Source organism: Branchiostoma belcheri, unplaced genomic scaffold (genome assembly GCF_001625305.1).
Source record: "Branchiostoma belcheri isolate BF01 breed outbred unplaced genomic scaffold, Haploidv18h27 scaffold29, whole genome shotgun sequence".
NCBI lineage: Eukaryota > Metazoa > Chordata > Leptocardii > Amphioxiformes > Branchiostomatidae > Branchiostoma > Branchiostoma belcheri.
Window position 1 is genome coordinate 1124812 of NW_017803898.1, and position 18175 is coordinate 1142986.

General features: G+C 39.9%; 3 protein-coding genes across 6 annotated transcripts in view; 2 read left to right on the forward strand and 1 right to left on the reverse strand.

Moving 5' to 3' along the window:
• Positions 1-2228, forward strand: part of LOC109473077 (prefoldin subunit 1-like) — a 4003-nt gene extending 1775 nt beyond the window's left edge. Inside the window, exons 2-4 of one of the 2 annotated variants that reach the window (XM_019772987.1) lie at positions 538-673; positions 1579-1779; positions 1969-2228. In XM_019772987.1, coding sequence (XP_019628546.1) covers positions 538-673; positions 1579-1763 — 321 coding nt within the window. In that variant the 3' untranslated portion in view covers positions 1764-1779; positions 1969-2228. Of the gene's footprint in view, positions 1-537; positions 674-1578 lie in introns of both variants that reach the window. The other variant, XM_019772986.1, reaches the window with a different exon arrangement.
• Positions 2229-3158: 930 nt separating this feature from the next.
• On the reverse strand, positions 3159-11647 carry LOC109473047 (hydroxymethylglutaryl-CoA lyase, mitochondrial-like). 2 transcript variants are annotated; one of them, XM_019772942.1, is made up of 10 exons: positions 11554-11647; positions 10635-10703; positions 9992-10099; positions 7840-7935; positions 7527-7585; positions 6837-6926; positions 6593-6656; positions 5916-6104; positions 4251-4376; positions 3159-3653 (listed from the first exon to the last, which is right to left on the reverse strand). In XM_019772942.1, the coding sequence occupies exons 1-10, from the start codon at positions 11632-11634 to the stop codon at positions 3552-3554; spliced, it is 984 nt and encodes a 327-aa protein (XP_019628501.1). In that variant the 5' UTR covers positions 11635-11647; the 3' UTR covers positions 3159-3551. The 2 variants fall into 2 exon arrangements, with proteins under 2 accessions (XP_019628501.1, XP_019628500.1); XM_019772941.1 differs by lacking the exon at positions 11554-11647 and adding an exon at positions 11254-11366.
• Positions 11648-11657: 10 nt separating this feature from the next.
• LOC109473021 (gamma-glutamyltranspeptidase 1-like) lies at positions 11658-18053 on the forward strand. Of its 2 annotated transcripts, none has more exons than XR_002140397.1 (6): positions 11658-11943; positions 13716-13906; positions 14310-14407; positions 14817-15781; positions 15902-16019; positions 16544-16643. XR_002140397.1 is itself a non-coding variant. In XM_019772913.1 (6 exons), the coding sequence occupies exons 1-6, from the start codon at positions 11671-11673 to the stop codon at positions 16817-16819; spliced, it is 1920 nt and encodes a 639-aa protein (XP_019628472.1). In that variant the 5' UTR covers positions 11658-11670; the 3' UTR covers positions 16820-18053. The 2 variants fall into 2 exon arrangements, 1 of the variants encoding a protein (XP_019628472.1); XM_019772913.1 differs by having other exon boundaries at positions 14817-15785; positions 15907-16019; positions 16544-18053.
• Positions 18054-18175: the final 122 nt, after the last annotated feature.

An 18175-nucleotide genomic window follows, 5' to 3' on the forward strand; every position in this document is an offset into this window, starting at 1 on the left:
CTATCTGCCCCTCCTGTTTCTTACAGTGGTTCCCACACCGGCCCTGTGAGTTCTGGCAAAGAGTGCCACTCCAGGGATGTCGAATTTGGAAGATTCGAGGACGAATCTTGAAAAGAAAAGGGGGAGTAATGTAACAGTTGGGGGTTTATGGGCGCTACCAACTGACCCGGCCGACGGGATCTAGACCTTTTAGCGGAGAGGTTAGAGTGTCTGCCTATGGACTGGTACCCGGGTTTGGTCATGGGTTCGAACCCCAGCCCAAGACCAGTGGGTTTTTATCTGAGCCTCCTCCTGTTTCTTACAACTGAACACTTGACCCCTGATAAGAATGAAACTTTCCTGTTCCCCAGTCTAAGATGATCAGCACGCAGCAGCTGAAGGTAGCCGATGCTAGACATTATCTTATGTTATGGACACTATTGTAACTGGAAAAATGTGTGTTCTAGAGAAGAACATGGTGGTAGGATTATCTGGTTCTAACTGGTTACTGGACTAGCCTACTCACTGATAAGAATGAAACTCTCCCATTCCCCCCAGACTAAGATGATCAGCACCCAGCAGCAGCTGAAGGTTGCCGACGCTCAGATCGATGCTCAGCGGAGACTCCAGCAGCACGCAAAACTCACGGACCAGGAAATATCCAGTCTGCCTGAAGGAACTCGTGTGTACGAGGGTAAGTAAGGGGGCAAAAATCATGGACCAGGAAATCTTCAGTCTGCCTGAGGGAACTCGTGTGTACGAGGGTAAGTAAGGGGGCAAAACTCACGGACCAGATCTCCAGTCTGCCTGAGGGGACACGTGTGTACGAGGGTAAGTAAGGGGGCAAAACTCACGGACCAGATCTCCAGTCTGCCTGAGGGAACACGGGTGTACGAGGGTAAGTAAGGGGGCAAAACTCATGGACCAGGAGATCTTCAGTCTGCCTGAGGGAACACGGGTGTACGAGGGTAAGGGGCAAACTTATCATACTTTTGAACACATAATGCATTGTAGCTATCTGGAATTTATCGTAAAACGTAATAGAGGCTTCGTGAATTCAGCGCAATACATAGCCGGCTCTCAAAATTTAGTGTAGAGTGTAGTAAGTAAGTAGGTATAAAGTGCATTTCCCAAGGGCAAAACATTGTCATTGAGGCCTGTCATGCAGGGATTCAAACCCAGCACCATCACACGAAGGCTTCAGATCTTGCATCAATAACCCTTACCACAAGACCACCTTGCTGTGTTTGTTAGACCTAGAAAAAAAGTTGTGTTTCCTCTTTCAGTCCTAAAAATATTGGGATTGATAGGTTAGGATTATCTTTTTTTAAAGACTTTGGTGATCTCTAGTGATCCACCTTTTACAATTAGTTAAATAAAGTAAAACGTGCAAACTGAAACTTGTACTTTGTCTCTCAGGTGTCAAAAATGGAGCCAAAGAAGGTTCATTAGCTAGAAAAATTTATGTCCCTTGCACAAAAAAATGCTAGGGTCGACAGTTTTTTTCTACGGTTGGTCGGGAAACAGGGATCACATTTTTTCCCTGGGCCTTGCACTGATGTGTTTCCTTTCTCCCCCCCCCCCCACACCACCACCCAGGTGTAGGTCGTATGTTCATCCTCCAGCCCATCCCCACGGTCAGAGACAACCTCAAGACGAAGGTGGAGTCTTCCGACGACAAGATTAAGAAGCTTCAGAGCAACAAGACATACCTGGAGAGGAACGTCAAGGAGAGCCAGGAAAACATCAGGGAGATGATCATGCAGAAAAAAGCTGCCAGCTAACTATGACACAGTTAAAATCTAGTCAGAAATAGAGCTGACAACATAAAATGTTGGTGTCCCAGTTTGCATTTTGATAAAGCATATGGTACTTTTTGTTTCTAAGCACAAGCATTTTTCAACGTACATGAAAGATTTTCTCAATTAACGTCAAGGGAAGACATCAGGGAAATGATCATTGCAAAAAGGCTGCCAGCTAACTGTTAAATATTATAGAGCTGACATGATGGTGTCCCAGTTTGTGTTTTGATAAAGCATTCAGCACAAGCATATTTAGATATTTAAGATCCTCAGAAATAACGTCAAGGAGAATACCAGGAAAAAGACCATGCAGAAAAAGGCTGCCAGCTACGTGTGCATCACCATTGAACTTACTGTTAGCATTTAGTCATAAATAGATTAGAGTGACATGTTGGTGTCCCAGTTTTCATTTTGATAAAGCATACAGCACAAGCATTTAGGACATTTCAGAACCTCTCAAATAACATCAAGGAAGGGAAGAAGAAGGAGAACATCAGGGATCGTGCAGAAAAAAGCTACCAGCTAACTATGACACAGTTAAATGTTATAGAGCTGACATGTTGGTGTCCCAGTTTGCATTTTGATAGAGCATATGATACTTTTTTTTTTCTAAGCACAAGCATTTTTCAACGTACATGAAAGATTTTCTCAATTAACGTCAAGGAAAGACATCAGGGAAATGATAATGCAGAAAAAAGCTGACTGTTAAATATTATAGAGCTGACATGATGGTGTCCCACTTTGTGTTTTGATAAAGCATTCAGCACAAGCATATTTAGATATTTAAGATCCTCAGAAATAACGTCAAGGAGAACACGAGGGAAATGATCATGCAGAAAAAAGGCTGCCAGCTAACTGTGCATCACCATTGAACTTACTGTTAGCATTTAGTCATAAATAGAGTGACATGTTGGTGTCCCAGTTTTCATTTTGATAAAGCATACAGCACAAGCATTTAAGAACCTCTCAAATAACATCAAGGAAAGGAAGAAGAACATCAGGGAAAAGATCATGCAGAAAAAGGCTGCCAGCGAACTGTTAACAGTTAACATCTAGTCAGAAATAGAGTGACATGTTGGTGTCCCACTTTGTGTTTTGATAAAGCATACAGCACAAGCATATTTAGAAATTTAAATTAAAATCCCCACAAATAACATCAAGGAGAATGCCAGGGAAAAGACCATGCATGTGCATGTACCATTGAACTTACTGTTATTGTGTTAAGATCTAGTCAGATATAGAGCTGCCATGTCAGTGTCCCAATTTGCATTTCAGACAGTGAATCATAGCTCAAGCTCACAAATAACATCAAGGAAAACCATGAGAACATCATGGAAATGATCTTGCATTCATAGCACAAGAATTTTTGGACATTCAAGATCCTCTCAAATACATGTAACATCACAAAAAGTCAGAAGAAGGTGAACAAATGTAAAGTCATAAGGAGGTATAGAAAAGCGTGTCTTTGTGTGTGTGTGTCATTTTTACAGATTATACAGTAACTGGGACTCATAGACTCAAACCTACATGTATGTATCAATGTTTTGCCTTTTATTAAAAAGCTGAATTTGTCCATATCAGACAAAGTATCTACACATAGTTCACAGATATTTGTTTTACATTCTCACATTGCAGGGTGGTTTCGATCATGCAGCTTTTTTTTTTTTTTTGCTTTTTTATTTCCAGATCTCACAAAATTGTATGTTTTCTGCAATAAATGTTTGGTTCTATACATTTACATTGTATGCAGTATGAAATGACAGTAGATGGCTACAGTTTGCTCATAGCTTGAGCTACTTTAGAGCTGGTTCTCCTCCCCAGAGCTGCTGAGATGAAACTGCCAACACTGGTCAGCTTGGCCAGGTCTACTCCCTGTGGTAGAGAGAATACAGCAGGTTACAGCACAAGACTTGGCCTTATACATCCAGTATGTGTAGCATGTAATCTTTATCATTTAAATCTTTGGGGGATTTTGAGGAAAACTTGGATGCATGGGTATGGTTACCTCATATCTCTCAATGTATAATGATACTGCTTTTGTATGTAACCCAGGTGAGGTTAAAAAGCTTCCCTACATTAATATATTCAAAATATGTGGTCACATTATCAGCTAGTAGCTGCATAGTGCCCACATTGTATTGTCTTGCTGCAATTTAAGTAAAGAAATTTATTGGTACTGGTTGCTAAACTGGTTGCAGCTCTCTATGCAATTGTGTACACTTGTCACAATGTGCAAATCACCTGGAATGAAAACCGGATTTGAAAGACAGGTATATCATTTTTCTAACTAGGGAACAATAAGTTTTTGCCACAAAAAAACAACAAAACTTTTATATTGTTCAGAGATAGCTAGAAAACACAAGAAGTGCTACCATTCTGATGCCCAGCCCATGTAACATATACTAGGGAACAATGAGAACTTTTATATTGTTCAGAGATAGCTAGAAAATACAAGAAGAAGTTAGGTACCGTTCTGATGCCCAGCCCATGTAACATGTACACAACATCCTCCGTCGCCACATTTCCTGACGCTCCCTTTGCGTACGGACATCCACCAAGACCAGCTACGGAAGAGTCCACTACACTCACCCCCATCTGCAAACAAAAATGGTTCAGTCTGATTGTACACAAGTACATCATCATCATAAATCAATTCCTGTGTCACAATAAAGTAGCGGTCAGTGGAACTTGTTGTGCAATTACATATTTGTGCTGTTTAGGAGGGATACCATGTAAGGGATTGTGCTTTTTGTATCTGTCAGTCCTAGTTGTGATAGTGTCTATAAGCTGAGAAGTTCTCGTTAGTCTGCCGCTAACCTCGCCACAGAGAGGTGGTAGCCAGTTGCTGAATTTTTATGATATATATATATATGACTGGTTTATTGATAACGACGTAAAACAGTTTTGCAGAACCCAGGGGTTCTGAATTGCACTGTTACTTACAATTACAACCCATTAAAAGCTTTAAAATCGAACAACATCTATTACAAACATATACACATATGATAAAATCTATTAGAGTTATAAATGTTAATAAGTTTACATTGCTGGATAAAATACATATTAAGATTACGAATTCGAGGTAAAACAGTGGTCATAAAGAAGGCTACTAAACAAAACGTGTTATTAAGGCATGACAGTTAATTACCCCTCAATGACTGGAAGGTCGTAACCGAGTACGCTCGATTACTTATTTAGTAGGCTAACAATATATGGGATGGAACTGTTGCGGTAGCGCTGAGTCTTTGCAACAATACAGTTCAGTTTGTGACTAGTTCGGGTCAACTCGGTCCACTACCCTGGTCAACTCGGTCAACTCGATCAACTCGGTCAACTCGGTCAACTCGGTCCACTACCCTGGTCAACTCGGTCAACTCGGTCAACTCGGTCCACTACCCTGGTCAACTCGGTCAACTCGGTCAACTCGGTCAACTCGGTCAACTCCGTCCACTACCCTGGTCAACTCGGTCAACTCGGTCAACTCGGTCAACTCGGTCCACTACCCTGGTCAACTCGGTCAACTCGGTCAACTCGGTCAACTCGATCAACTCGGTCAACTCGGTCAACTCGGTCCACTACCCTGGTCAACTCGGTCAACTCGGTCCACTACCCTGGTCAACTCGGTCAACTCGGTCCACTACCCTGGTCAACTCGGTCAACTCGGTCAACTCGGTCAACTCGATCAACTCGGTCAACTCGGTCCACTACCCTGGTCAACTCGGTCAACTCGGTCAACTCGGTCTTCGCCCTGAGATGGAGGGAGCCAATGTCTGAAGGAAGCAGAGTTCAGTAGACTGAGTCCGAACTTCGTACACAGCAGTTCTCTCCTTCTTTCAAGGGTAGACAGGCCGAGGACTGTAAGTGCTTCAGAGTAACAGGTGTACTTCTTGCCCAGAATGGTGCGGCATGCGCGGCGTTGAACTGTCTCTAGACGGGTTGACTGGAGTTTGGTGAGACCAGGGTTCCATACCGGTACAGCGTACTCGCACAAGGGGCGCACGTAACATGTATAAACGGTGACAAGATGTCAACAGTTGTCTGGCAAACTTATAACACAGAAATAATATTTGGTATATGTTCAATCTATATAAATTACTATATCATATAACTGTAAATGTAATCATACACACAAACCTGTAGTGCGGTGAGTATGTTAGCGAGAGCCTGTCCGTAGGTATCGTGACAGTGAACGGCTAACGCACTGACGGGAACTTCCCTCGTCACAGCCTCCAACATAGCCTGCATCCCCCCCGGCGTCCCCACCCCAATGGTATCTCCCAGCGAGATCTCGTAACATCCCATGGAGTACATCTTCTTAGCAACCTGTACACAGATGTTAGATTATTATTGATTTGATTTGATTTATTTAAGAATTGCAACAGTGCAATACACGCGGAACAGAGGCAGCTGTTGCTGGTGTTGTGTCCTACACATAGAAATGGATACTGGACAGACAATACTCATCTTCACTTGAGTCTAGCGGGGAAAGTCGTGTTAAGTGCCTTTCCCAAGGGCACAAGATCAGTGGCATGTCAGGACTCGATTTATGGCGCAAGTTTAAACTGTAATTTTCAACACAACAAGTTGGACCCAAATTTTCTACTGTACAACTCCAGTCTGTCATGGACTCAGCTTCTGTGACGTCACTTTATGCAGATGACACACGTGACTCAGTAAGCAGTGTCTGTGATCATAGGATGCGGAAAGTCTGTGGCATCCCCCGTCTTTGTTGAGGGATAATTTAGATGGCCTCTTTAATACCTCGTCCGAAAAAGTCTGGTTACATGTAAAAATAAGAAAACAGAACTCACCTCTGCCACTGCCTCTGGTTGTATCTTTCCTTCATACGGACACCCCAACACACAGGACACATACCTGTTCATTCAAGAGGAAAGATATAAAAATATCGCTCACTCTGAACAATATTGTTTTGAACTCTCATCCTTGTGTTTCAGAATTACAAAAATTTTAATCAGTTTAAAACAAATTAAATGCACACATAAACTACAGTAGCCACAAAAATTGATAAAACAATAGGACAGTGTTCATACTCACGCTCTCACAGGAATGTTCGCTACTTTTGCTGCCTTCATGACTTCATCAAATCTTCTCAGGCTCTCTTCTATGGTGCAGTTGATGTTTTTCCTTGTGGCAAAAAAAACAACAAACAAACACAAACACAATATATTTGCTGGAAAAGAGGTTGATATTTTTGATAACCTTAAATTGTTAATCAAGCATATGTATATACCGGTAACACTCATTGGAACATTAGCCAATATGGCCGTCCCCGTTGATTCAAGGGTGAAAAAGAATAGGATTTTTACCTTTGCCAAGAAGGTTGTGTTTTCAGAGGCGTGTGTGTGTGTGTGTGTGTTTGTGTGTGTCTGGAAACACGATACTTTAAGAAGGCTTTAATGGATTGACTTGATAATTGGTAGGAGGGTAGGTCTTGGTGAGACATGGAAATGATTAGATTTTGGACCACCTTGCGTCTTCTTATGGTACTGCAGCGGAACTTTTGGTTTTAATATCTCATGACCTAGACATGCTAGGGTCACGAAATTTGGATGAATGGCATTCTTTGTTAAGATAAGTTAATGAGGATCCTACATGCATAACCAGGGGGAATAATCTGTAATTTGTCAGTCATAAAGACTAACATCATTGGCGAAGGTATGAGATCGTGGAACTCTAGTTCCATTATTTGGTCACAAATACAGGTACAATACTGCATCCACTTACTTTGAAAATGATTCAGAAGCTGCCCCGAATATGGCCACTTCTTTAGCACCTACTGCAATCTGAGGAACAAAAGAAAATATCTGAATGAATGAATGAATGAATGAATGAATGAATGAATGAATGAATGAATGAATGAATGAATGAATGAATGAATGAATGAATGAATGAATGAATGAATGAATGAAAATTTTTATTTTCGTGTTAAAGTAATATAGTATAACAGACAATTTTCAAAGTAACTACACCAAACAAAAGAAGAATGGACCAAAGTAGAGTGTTAAGACAACTAAGTGAAGATTGTTAGAAGCCTTACGGCAGACTGGAAGCCCTTCAGGTTAGGTGTGAGGACAGGATAGTTCACTCCTGGGTGCCTCCTGATGTCCCTCATCACATCTGTGTGGTCCCCCATCTGAAAACAACATGGAATCTTCCACAGGACTGTTCCATTGCAAAATCTCTTGGAGGGGAGTCATGAACATTTGGGTAATAAAAAAGGAATATGCAGTATAGAAGGAAAAATTCCTTTCCTTTAGAGTTACTGTAATTATTTGAATGTTATCTTTGAAAATGATGCAAGAGAAATTCAGAAACAAAACAAGGAGAAGTCGTAGACATCATCCCTCCATGAAATAGCTTGTTATTTTGTAATCTTTTGGTGTATTTCAATAGAGATATTATGAGTCAAACTGTTATAGAGTTTGCGAATATAGAGTCAATTCCGCGTCACCGAGTGGGTTGTTATTGTCATTATTTAGAAATGTTTTGAATTCTTTGTAATTGTTTGTCTAAGAAATTTCATAATTTGGAAATATTTTGAACATCTTGTCAATATTCTAAATAATTCCCTGGTTTTCTAAAACGTTTGAAATATTCCTGATGTGGATTATGACATTTCCAATAGTTTCTAAATATTTCTAACAGCACTCTACCATTTTTTACCATTATTTCGAATTATTTCTAACATTTTGTAAATAGGTCAGTGGGATGGGAAGGAAGTAATTCACACATCCCTGTGAAGTACAGGGTAGACTGCCTGGGCGTCAGGCATTGATGCCTTAAACAAAAAGAGCCACCAGTGTCCAGCAGTGAAATCTAAAAAATATACAGAGGAAGACAGAAGAGTAGGATTAGCACCTACTTTTATGGGGGCAATTACCCACATCTACCATTTGGTTATTTGTTTGAAATAGTTCTACATATTTCGAATTGTGAAAGAAACACATGGGTAGTTCAAATTTATTCTAAAGAAAGAGATCTTTGTACAGTCACATTCAAAATGTTTCAGAAATATATAAATGAATTCAAATATATTCAAATTTTCATTTTCAAATTTTTAAAAAATTTAGAACTTTTGTTACTGGGGTATTCTTTTCTTCTAAATAATTCAAACGTATTAGAAACATGGAGAAAAAACCCACTCGGTGACGCGGAATGGACTCTACTACTGGGGATGGTACCCAGGCTACATTTGCCTGTACATGTAGGTCAATGACCAGACAAATGACCTGCAGACCAGACAAACAAGATTTATTTTCCTGCACACTCTATAGGGGTAAAAATAGATAGGGCTCCCTGGGTCTGGCCTGCCAGCTGGAGGTATAAACAAAAACACTCTGTCCCAACTTTTGGGTCAAACAGACCATCCTATTATGAAGTAGGGGTGAAAAAGTGAAAATCCTTTTAAATCAAGCAATAAAAATATGCGACAACCTGCTAATGCACTCCAAAACACAAAGAGACTCAACAACTACCCACATACCAAAAATCATACCAAACCATCCCCTAGATTTTCCAAACATTCAACACAAAAAGTCCAACATTAAACATTTTGTAAATATCAAACGCAAACAGCTAGGGGACCCAAATTTAAACCACTAAACCATGGTAATAACAACTACATGCTACCTTAATATCGCACAAACAGTCCATAACGCGAAAACAACAGAATAAAAAAATTAAACTGCAGTACCAAGGTCAATCACCAGGGGCTCAAAGTCAACCTACACAATCTCCAAGGCCCCATCCATCAATCTGCCAAATATCGTACAGTTCCTTCTCACCGATCTTCAGACCAAACATGAAACGGAGTAAAAACAGTACCCCCATTTTCATGGAGGGTAACTAGAAAGGTAACAACATTTGCAAAGCAAATGCATATGTTTACCTTCACATGGCCCTTTGTTTATTCTTACTCAAAGACACTTATATATATGGTGCATGCATATGGCACTTGCAACATGATGTAACCCAACACCAGTTACCATGGTGACAGACGTCTGGTCCTGGTCATTGACCTTATTTCTTTGGAACGGACAGAAGAAGAAGAGGAAGAAACTGAGCAAAAACAATATGTTTTCCTTTGGTAAACATGATAATTTTCTTAAGCTAAAGTATAATCATAGTTGAATGTTTCTTTGTGTAGTTGATAATAAATGTACCAGACTGGTGTTACTATGACGACCCACCTGTGGTACCCATTTTGGTGAGACGAAGCTGGTGGCCTCGATGACAGACAGTCCCGTCTCTGACAGTCTGTTGATGAGATCAACCTTCACGGATGTGGGCACGATTTGCTGATTTAGACATTAACAACACAAATATATTCATGGATTTATTTTTATCCATGCAATATTCAAATCAGCCTGTAAGTCACTTTTAATGAATGAATGAATTTTATTGCCTGACAATCGTACATGGTAAGACAAGAAGTCAAGACAATAAGTAAACTATCTTACAATTATTACTACAAACTTGAGTTATGCTGTTCAGTCACAACCAATTTACAAACATACAAAAACTACCAAAAACACCAACTTCAAGGCAAAGTCAACAATCTTGGGACTACTGTAATTCCTGATTTTTTCACAGTACTGTTATGTTCACTGTTTTCACTGTCACTTCTGTACCGTGAATTTATCATTACAGTTAACAAATAATTCTTTCTTTTTCCTGCACCTGTCGCTACTGTGAATATATAATTCCGTGAACATGTCCACTTTTCTCAGGCCGTGAACTTTTGCTACCGTGAACATAGAGTAAATTACAGTATGTAATATCAATTGTATGTGATGTGATTGATTAAAGTAGATGAATCACTTGCTTGCTGACCTTCTCATTCTGTAAACCGTCTCTTGGTCCCACTTCCACAATTTTCACATACTCGGGAAGTCTGGTACCCTGAGGAATATACAACACAACATATATAATCTATCAATCAACTGTCATAATCACCTCCCACCCAGTTTGCCACAACACAAACCCAACAACTCAGCCACCCAAACAATACTTCCATACCAGAGAGTAACTAAATGACATTTGCATGAATTGCACGGTGCACCTATATTGCTAAGTATTGATGATTTTATCTTGCGTTATTCAACTACAGAATTTGCATAATTTTGGGCATATGTTGGAAATGGTTGAAACTTTTCCCAAAAATTTCCGACAGTTTAAATGCTCTTCACCATATATTCACTCATTGAACTAGAGCTTCCAAGAACGATTATATTTCTCGTATATCAATGACGTACGTAAAAACAACAAAATATCATTGAATAACTTGCGGCTGTAAAAAAAGTGATGGGCTAGTCTGATAAAAAATATTCATCATACATGCACAAGGACAAGTCGTAAAAAAGACGTTCTAAAGTTTGTATTGCTGTATAAACTTTCCCACACGTACACAAATTATCACTCTTCAATACTTGAGAATTTCGAGCCGACTTACGGCATTTGTGGTGTACTTTCGCCCGAAATTGTGGACCATTCGCAGCAAAAATCTCGTCGGGACAGGAGCCATCTTGGATAATACCAACGTCAGTTTCAGAAAAATTATAGGGGTGTCCAAAGTTTGGTAACATTTTCATATCACACAATTAACTTGATAGATATACATTTTAATCTTATGAGTTTGATATATCATAAACTTATCATTTAATATATCTATGTTGTTTAGGCCAATATTTGACTTTGAAATTTTACTTAAATTTTCAAGGTGCTTTAGTAGAATATTCCTGCGCCCTCTGACCTGCATGTTCCAACATGGGTGTAGCTTGTACGCTTGGCTTACGGACAGGTGGGGCAGTAAAACTACCTGAAGTTTCCTCATTATAACCCCGCCAAAAACCTCCCCAAAACCTGCGGAATGAGGGAAATAACCGGTCGGGCGGCTGCCAGGTACAGCCGGCTTAACCAGGAGTCCGATTCTAGCGAGGCAGAAGGTGACGAAGTGGTTCTGTACATCGACAACAACTACCAAGGCACGCGGGGGCACGCCTACCCTGGGCGGCCGTCTTGTTGTAGCGTCTGTTGCCACCTTCTTGCCTCGGTAATTCTCATCCTAGTCGCCACTGCCTTCGGTTTACCTGCCTGGAAAGCTTACCACGGCCAGCTACAAGACGGGCACCATCCGCATACGGTAAGTTTTAGGTGTAAAGTTGAAGTATAATGTAATGATACGTTACGTTGCCATGTGCATGTGTGTCTGAAATTTTACGGGTCACTTCCTGAAAGAGTTGTCTTGCCCTTTTTTATTTCACTCTAATAGATAAAATGCTACAGAGAAAATGCACGTTTACTTTAAGCAAAACAGTATACAAATACAAAAGACAAACAGATACTAGATTACATTCCATATGGTATCATGTAGTATATTAAAAACACTTCTGAAATCCCACAATTTGTATTCCAAACTTTTATTCACTGTTACATATGTATTTTATTCTTATTGCCTAGCTAGAACACAATGTCTAGAACATATTAGTGTGCAACTTTCTTACTGTAAAATTTGGGTAAAAATTTAAAAAAAAATCATTGTAAAAACACGTTTTATACAGGAGAAAATTGATCTAGAAATTCTAGTAGAATGCACATGATTCTAATACGTGTAATTACATACAGTAGTAAGTGCCCTCTTGGTACTTAAGTATGACATATCGTGCCTACAAGTACTGTTTGCTAATGTATAAAATTACTTCCCAAGCTTTTCATCAAATATGCTGGTGCGTTTTGTGTGCCTAACCATTTCTGAATGCGTAATCAGTTCGGTAAATAAGGAAAGAAACGGATTTTCTTTGAATGAGAAACTGTAAGGGGGTTTAGTGGCGGCCATTTTGGAATTAGGGCAGGTGGTTTTTAGAGCATTAAACTGAGACGGACCACTATGCACCAGGGGTTGAAAATCTTTTTGTTCTTTCTTTACATTTTTTAAAAGGTGAAAAATAGTAAAATTTATACTTTTGGCATAAAGCAAAATTGTTCAAAAAAATAACTTGTGGCCAATTTGCCATCAACTTTTTGTCACCAATTTGTATATGAAAGGTGTTCATATTTAGCATCACCCCTATATCCATAATGGTACAATCCCGAATGAAACAGGTGTCATAGATGGTAGATTTTCTCATGAACATGATTAATGTACATTGATTAAAGGGTTTATGCAACAATATTTTTTTCTAAACAAAGACTTATTATACAGACTTTTAGTCTACATTTTGTATCATCAAATTCTTTTAATGGAGGTAGAATTCTTGTTCAATTCTACCTCCATGTTCTCAGTTTCTTACTTTTCTAGGACCTTTTTTTCATTTCCATACAACCACCCACCATGACGATTTCTAAGGAGAACAAAAGATCGTTGTGTATGAAATCCATTAGCTGTCACAGTGTTTGTGTTATCGGTAATTCAGTTTGTTTAAGCTACAGTTATAGCTTTGTATTCAAATAATGAAAGCCCGGATATGCATGTATGTATGTATTCAATGACTGAAACAAACCCAGATTCTTTCTAAACTTCCGTCTAATTCCCGAACGCTATAAGTGGTTTGTAGCCCTTGGAGAGTTGTACACTTCTCTATCCAGAACATGTTACAATTAGCCACTGAAGGTTCGACATAGTCAATGACTAGAATAAGCTACAGCAGGAAGCTCTATGAAATACTTAAAATCATTAAATTGAGTACTAAGGGAAAGATGGTGTTTTAACTTAAGTTGAAATGTTTGAAACAATAAAACTTAGTAAGATAGAGCACACATTTGCAGTAAAATCTTATCATGAACATAAAGTTACCTCAAATATTTCATGAATTAAAAGCACTTGGTACTACAACAGCACTTTTGAAATTCGTCATGGAGCTAATTATATTTAGAATCATTAGATTATAACATGAGAGGTTTTTCCCACGTCTCCAGGGCTACTCCGTATTCAAGCATGCAGCAGTTGCCACTGACTCCTCGGAGTGTTCACAAATCGGAGCAGACATATTGGAGAAGCGAGGTGGAAGTGCGGTGGACGCTGCCATCGCTGCCTTGTACTGTCTTGGAATCAAGCATCCACACAGCGCAGGGATAGGGGGAGGACTGTTCTTTGTCATCTATGACAGGTGAAATATCTTACTAGCAAGAAACCCGATTTCAAACTTCTGGGAAGTAGATATAGTTTGTGTTAATGGATTACATCATTCCTGAGATTGTATGATGAAACATATTCTGCTATCACATCAAGGTTTATGGTTCATACGTTGCTGGAAACCACATAAATGCAGGTCAAAACCCTGTCAATCAGTTGGAACCCAATCTCTGCCCACCCACCTTGAAACCTAAACACACAAACCTTATGATAAAAAATGTTTATTACCATTTTTGGATATCTGTTGACTCTTAATTCCACCATGCCATACAAGCACAGTCAGTAGAGGGCTTTCTTGCTGTAAGATCCCTGCACCTCCCCCCCAAGTTTTAGAGGGTGATGAAGAAGAATAATTCTAAATCATTTTATATTTCCAGGTCGCGTGGAGCAGCAGAAGTTATCGATGCTCGTGAGGTTGCACCGGCAGCCGCCACCATGGACATGTTTGGTGACAATAGAACACTGTCACAAGTTGGTGAGTGAAACAACTGGTTTTCTTCATGTCATAACATTGGCTTATGCCTACAGGTATTATTTGGACAGACCTCTACTCTTTTCGATAAGTGCTTGAGGTGTGGCTATCCTCAGACACAGGACCTCCATTCAGTGTCCTATCCAATGGGTGCTTCTAGTTTAAACTAGCTACTAGTATATAGGTACTCATTTTCACCTGAGGAAATTGGTGTAAAGGGTACAAGGATTTGAACCCAGAACCTCTAGATCTGGCTTCTGAGTCAACAATCCTTACTAAAAGACTCCATGATAAGATTTCTTGGCCATTTGTTTTTGTTGACACTTGTTTGGGAGAGAATAAGCTATTGGATGGCATTTCAGCACCTGATGTTGATTTTCACTAAACCATTTTTTCTGTCCATTTCTTGAAGGTGGTCTTGCTGTGGCTGTGCCAGGTGCAGTCAAAGGTCACATGGAGGCTCACCAGCGCTACGGAAAGCTTCCCTGGGGTGATCTCTTACAGCCCGCGATCGAACTAGCACGATCCGGAACCACCGTCGACAAGGCACTCGCACACGCGCTCAAAAGTGCTGAACACAAAGTAAAGGCATCTCCTCTCCAAGACGTTTTTTGCGATCAGGACGGCAATGTACTTACAGAGGGCAAAAAGTACAAAATGTCTGATTTGTCCCGAACGTTAGACAGTATAGCCAGGCACGGCGGGGATGTGTTTTATTCCGGAAACATCGCAACGAACCTTGTCACAAATATCCAAAGCCAAGGTGGAATTATAGCCAAAGATGATTTTGAGAACTACAGAGTCAACCTAACAAGGCCAAAATATTCAGAATTAAAGACAGCGGGTTTGAGAATGATTTCCACGGGTCCACCAGGTGGAGGGGCAGTGTTCGAATTCATCCTCAAAACGTTAGAAGAATTCGAACTGAACCCGAAAAGTGTTGCAGGGGAAGATCTGGCGATCACGTTACACAAGATAGCAGAGGTGTTCAAATTTGCTGCCGCAGAAAGAACACATTTAGGTGACCCACGTTTTGAAAACGTGGCTGATGAAGTGGCTAAGCTAACGTCTGATTCATTTGCCGAGGAAATCATGAGAAAAATCAAAAATCATGGACACCACACGAGCGACGACTCGAAAGGTTATTACGGGGCACAATTTTACAACGCAGATGATGCAGGAACCACGCATGTCTCCGTTCTTGCGGCAAACGGTGATGCCGTAGCGGTTACAAGCACGATCAATCATTACTTCGGGTCGGGCGTTTATTCGCCGTCTACGGGAGTCATCCTTAACAACGAGATGTCAGACCTCTCTAGCCCTGGTTTTCATAGAAACGACAAGGACTTCCCACCGTATTCCAAAAAATTTTATCAGGTCAGTGCAAGGTCTTCACTACTTATATTATTGCATTGAATTTTACCTTATGTAGGTCTTAGATATAACAATATACAGAAGACTTTTTCATCCAATAAATCTAATGTTTCTCCCCCCCAGACGAGGGAAGCGCCCGATGTCGTCCACCTGCCCCACCATCATGATTGACAGGAACCAGAACGTGCAGGTGGTCATGGGAGCATCAGGAGGCATGATGATACCAACAGCAGCGGCGCAGGTGAGTGTTGATGTCAAAATATACTTGTGGTGAGGGTTAGTATGAAAGTTAATCTGAGTTGCAAGTACATAATGAGAATTAAACTCAGTCTGTTTTTTTCACTTGACGTAAGTGTAACTTCTGTTAGGGACATCCTTTTGGATAGGACGTAAAGCTGGACGTCCCGTGAGATGCACGTTAAGTATGTGAAAGATCCCATCATTATCAAAAAGAGTAGGGGTCCTTCCGTGGTGTAGCCAGGCTAGGGGCCTAACTAGTGGAATGGCTGCTAGAAGCATCATGTAGTCAGGCTAAATCCCTGCCACCACTCTACAAATAATTTAATCCCTTTGTAACAGTGGGGGGTTTACAGGCGCTACCAACTGATCCGGCCAATGGGTCTAGACCTTTTCGGCCAAGTGGTTAGAGCGTCAGATTTTGAAGCTGGTGCTCGGGAGGTCGTGGGTTTGAACCCCGACACGGGCCCAGGGGTTTTTATCTGTTTCTACTGGCTCCTCCTGTTTCTTACACCTTCTCTCTTGCAGGTTTTTGCCAACATGGAGTGGTTTGGTATGGACATGTTAGAGGCAGTAGACAGTGGAAGAATCCACCACCAGCTGGAGCCCAACGAGCTGTACATGGAGCGGAAACTCTGGAACAACCACGAACTTGTGCACAAACTCTCGCACTGGGACTACAACCCCTCGCCTACAATCTACGACGATGGGAGCTACGCCGCGGTGCAGGTTATATGGAGGGAGGGGGCGGAAATACAAGCGTGCAGCGATCCGCGAAAAGGGGGCAAACCAGCGGGGTACTGAGGGGGTGGTTCATTTTTTGTCATACCTGGGTCATTCTTATGTTTGATACAAGTGTTCTGGGCCTGTCAGTATTTTACTTTATCATGCCTTCTAGTTGTTTTACATGGGCTTCCATAGAATAAAATCAATGTATTGTACTGAAAATTCAAATACCAGATTCAGATTTAGAAGTAATGTATTCTGTACATTCATGGGGGGATGGTGCAAAATAGCTGTCAAATGAGAGTGTATTGTGGTGAGCTGAGATGTGGTGAGCTGAGATGAGTAAAAACTAAGAAATGTGTTGTGTCTGGATTTCAGCACCAAGGACAACACTAACTCTCATACACAACAACATGTGCACAGGACTTGGTGATGTCATCTCTGCGAGAACAAAAATAGTGCACAGGACTCAGTGATGTCAGCAAATGTAGGAAGGTTACATGCTTCACAATACAATGTTATTTATTCACCCATTTTTTTTTTACAAAATCACAAAATTCATCTTTTTTTTTTAAACAAAAAAACTAGTAATTCAGTCCTCTTAAAACATCAAAACCTCTTATGGTTTGTCTGTCCAGCATGGGATTGTACAATATTTATCTGGGAAAAGTTAAGCCTTTTTATATTTTGAGTTTGCACAAAGTGTTCAATATCTTTACGATGTATATTCCAAAGAAGTTGTGATTTTTCTAAATTTTTTCTAATTGAATATCAACATATCAGAGATGAATTATTTTGTATTTTGATAATCATGAATAAGATCCCTATTTGTACTTTGGTTTGCAGATGAATTACATGTATAAATTTTTTTGCAATTTGACAAAGTGTGAAATGTACCAAAGTGCCTACCACATGCAAGATTGTGGTGAAATATCTATGCATTGACAACCAAGAATTACCAAATAGGTGACTGTATATTTTGAATAATTTCATAATTTTTATATATATGCAGGGATTTGTACAAGTTGTTTGTATTTTTTACTGTGATATGGTTGGAACTTTTGCTGCTTAATATTTGTGACTGAGCTTTTTTTCAACTGTCACAAAAATTGTCAAAAATGGAAGGTACTACAAACAATGTATATATAATAACTATGCAATACATAAAGTTAAATGTATGTCGTGACTTTGTATGTGATTTAAGACATGCAGTACCTTTTTTTCTTCTTGTAAAATTTAGTTTTTGGTTTTTTTATTGGTGTGCAGAAGAATTGTAATTCATGACTATTCTCCAAGCAGATATTGGAAGACAAATTGTAGATCTTATGTGAACAAACAAGTCAAGAATGAACAAATTTGTATATATTTTAATACAGTAGGTGTATATTATGGTCAGAGTTGTAAAAGATTATACATGTAATTTTAGAGTTATTA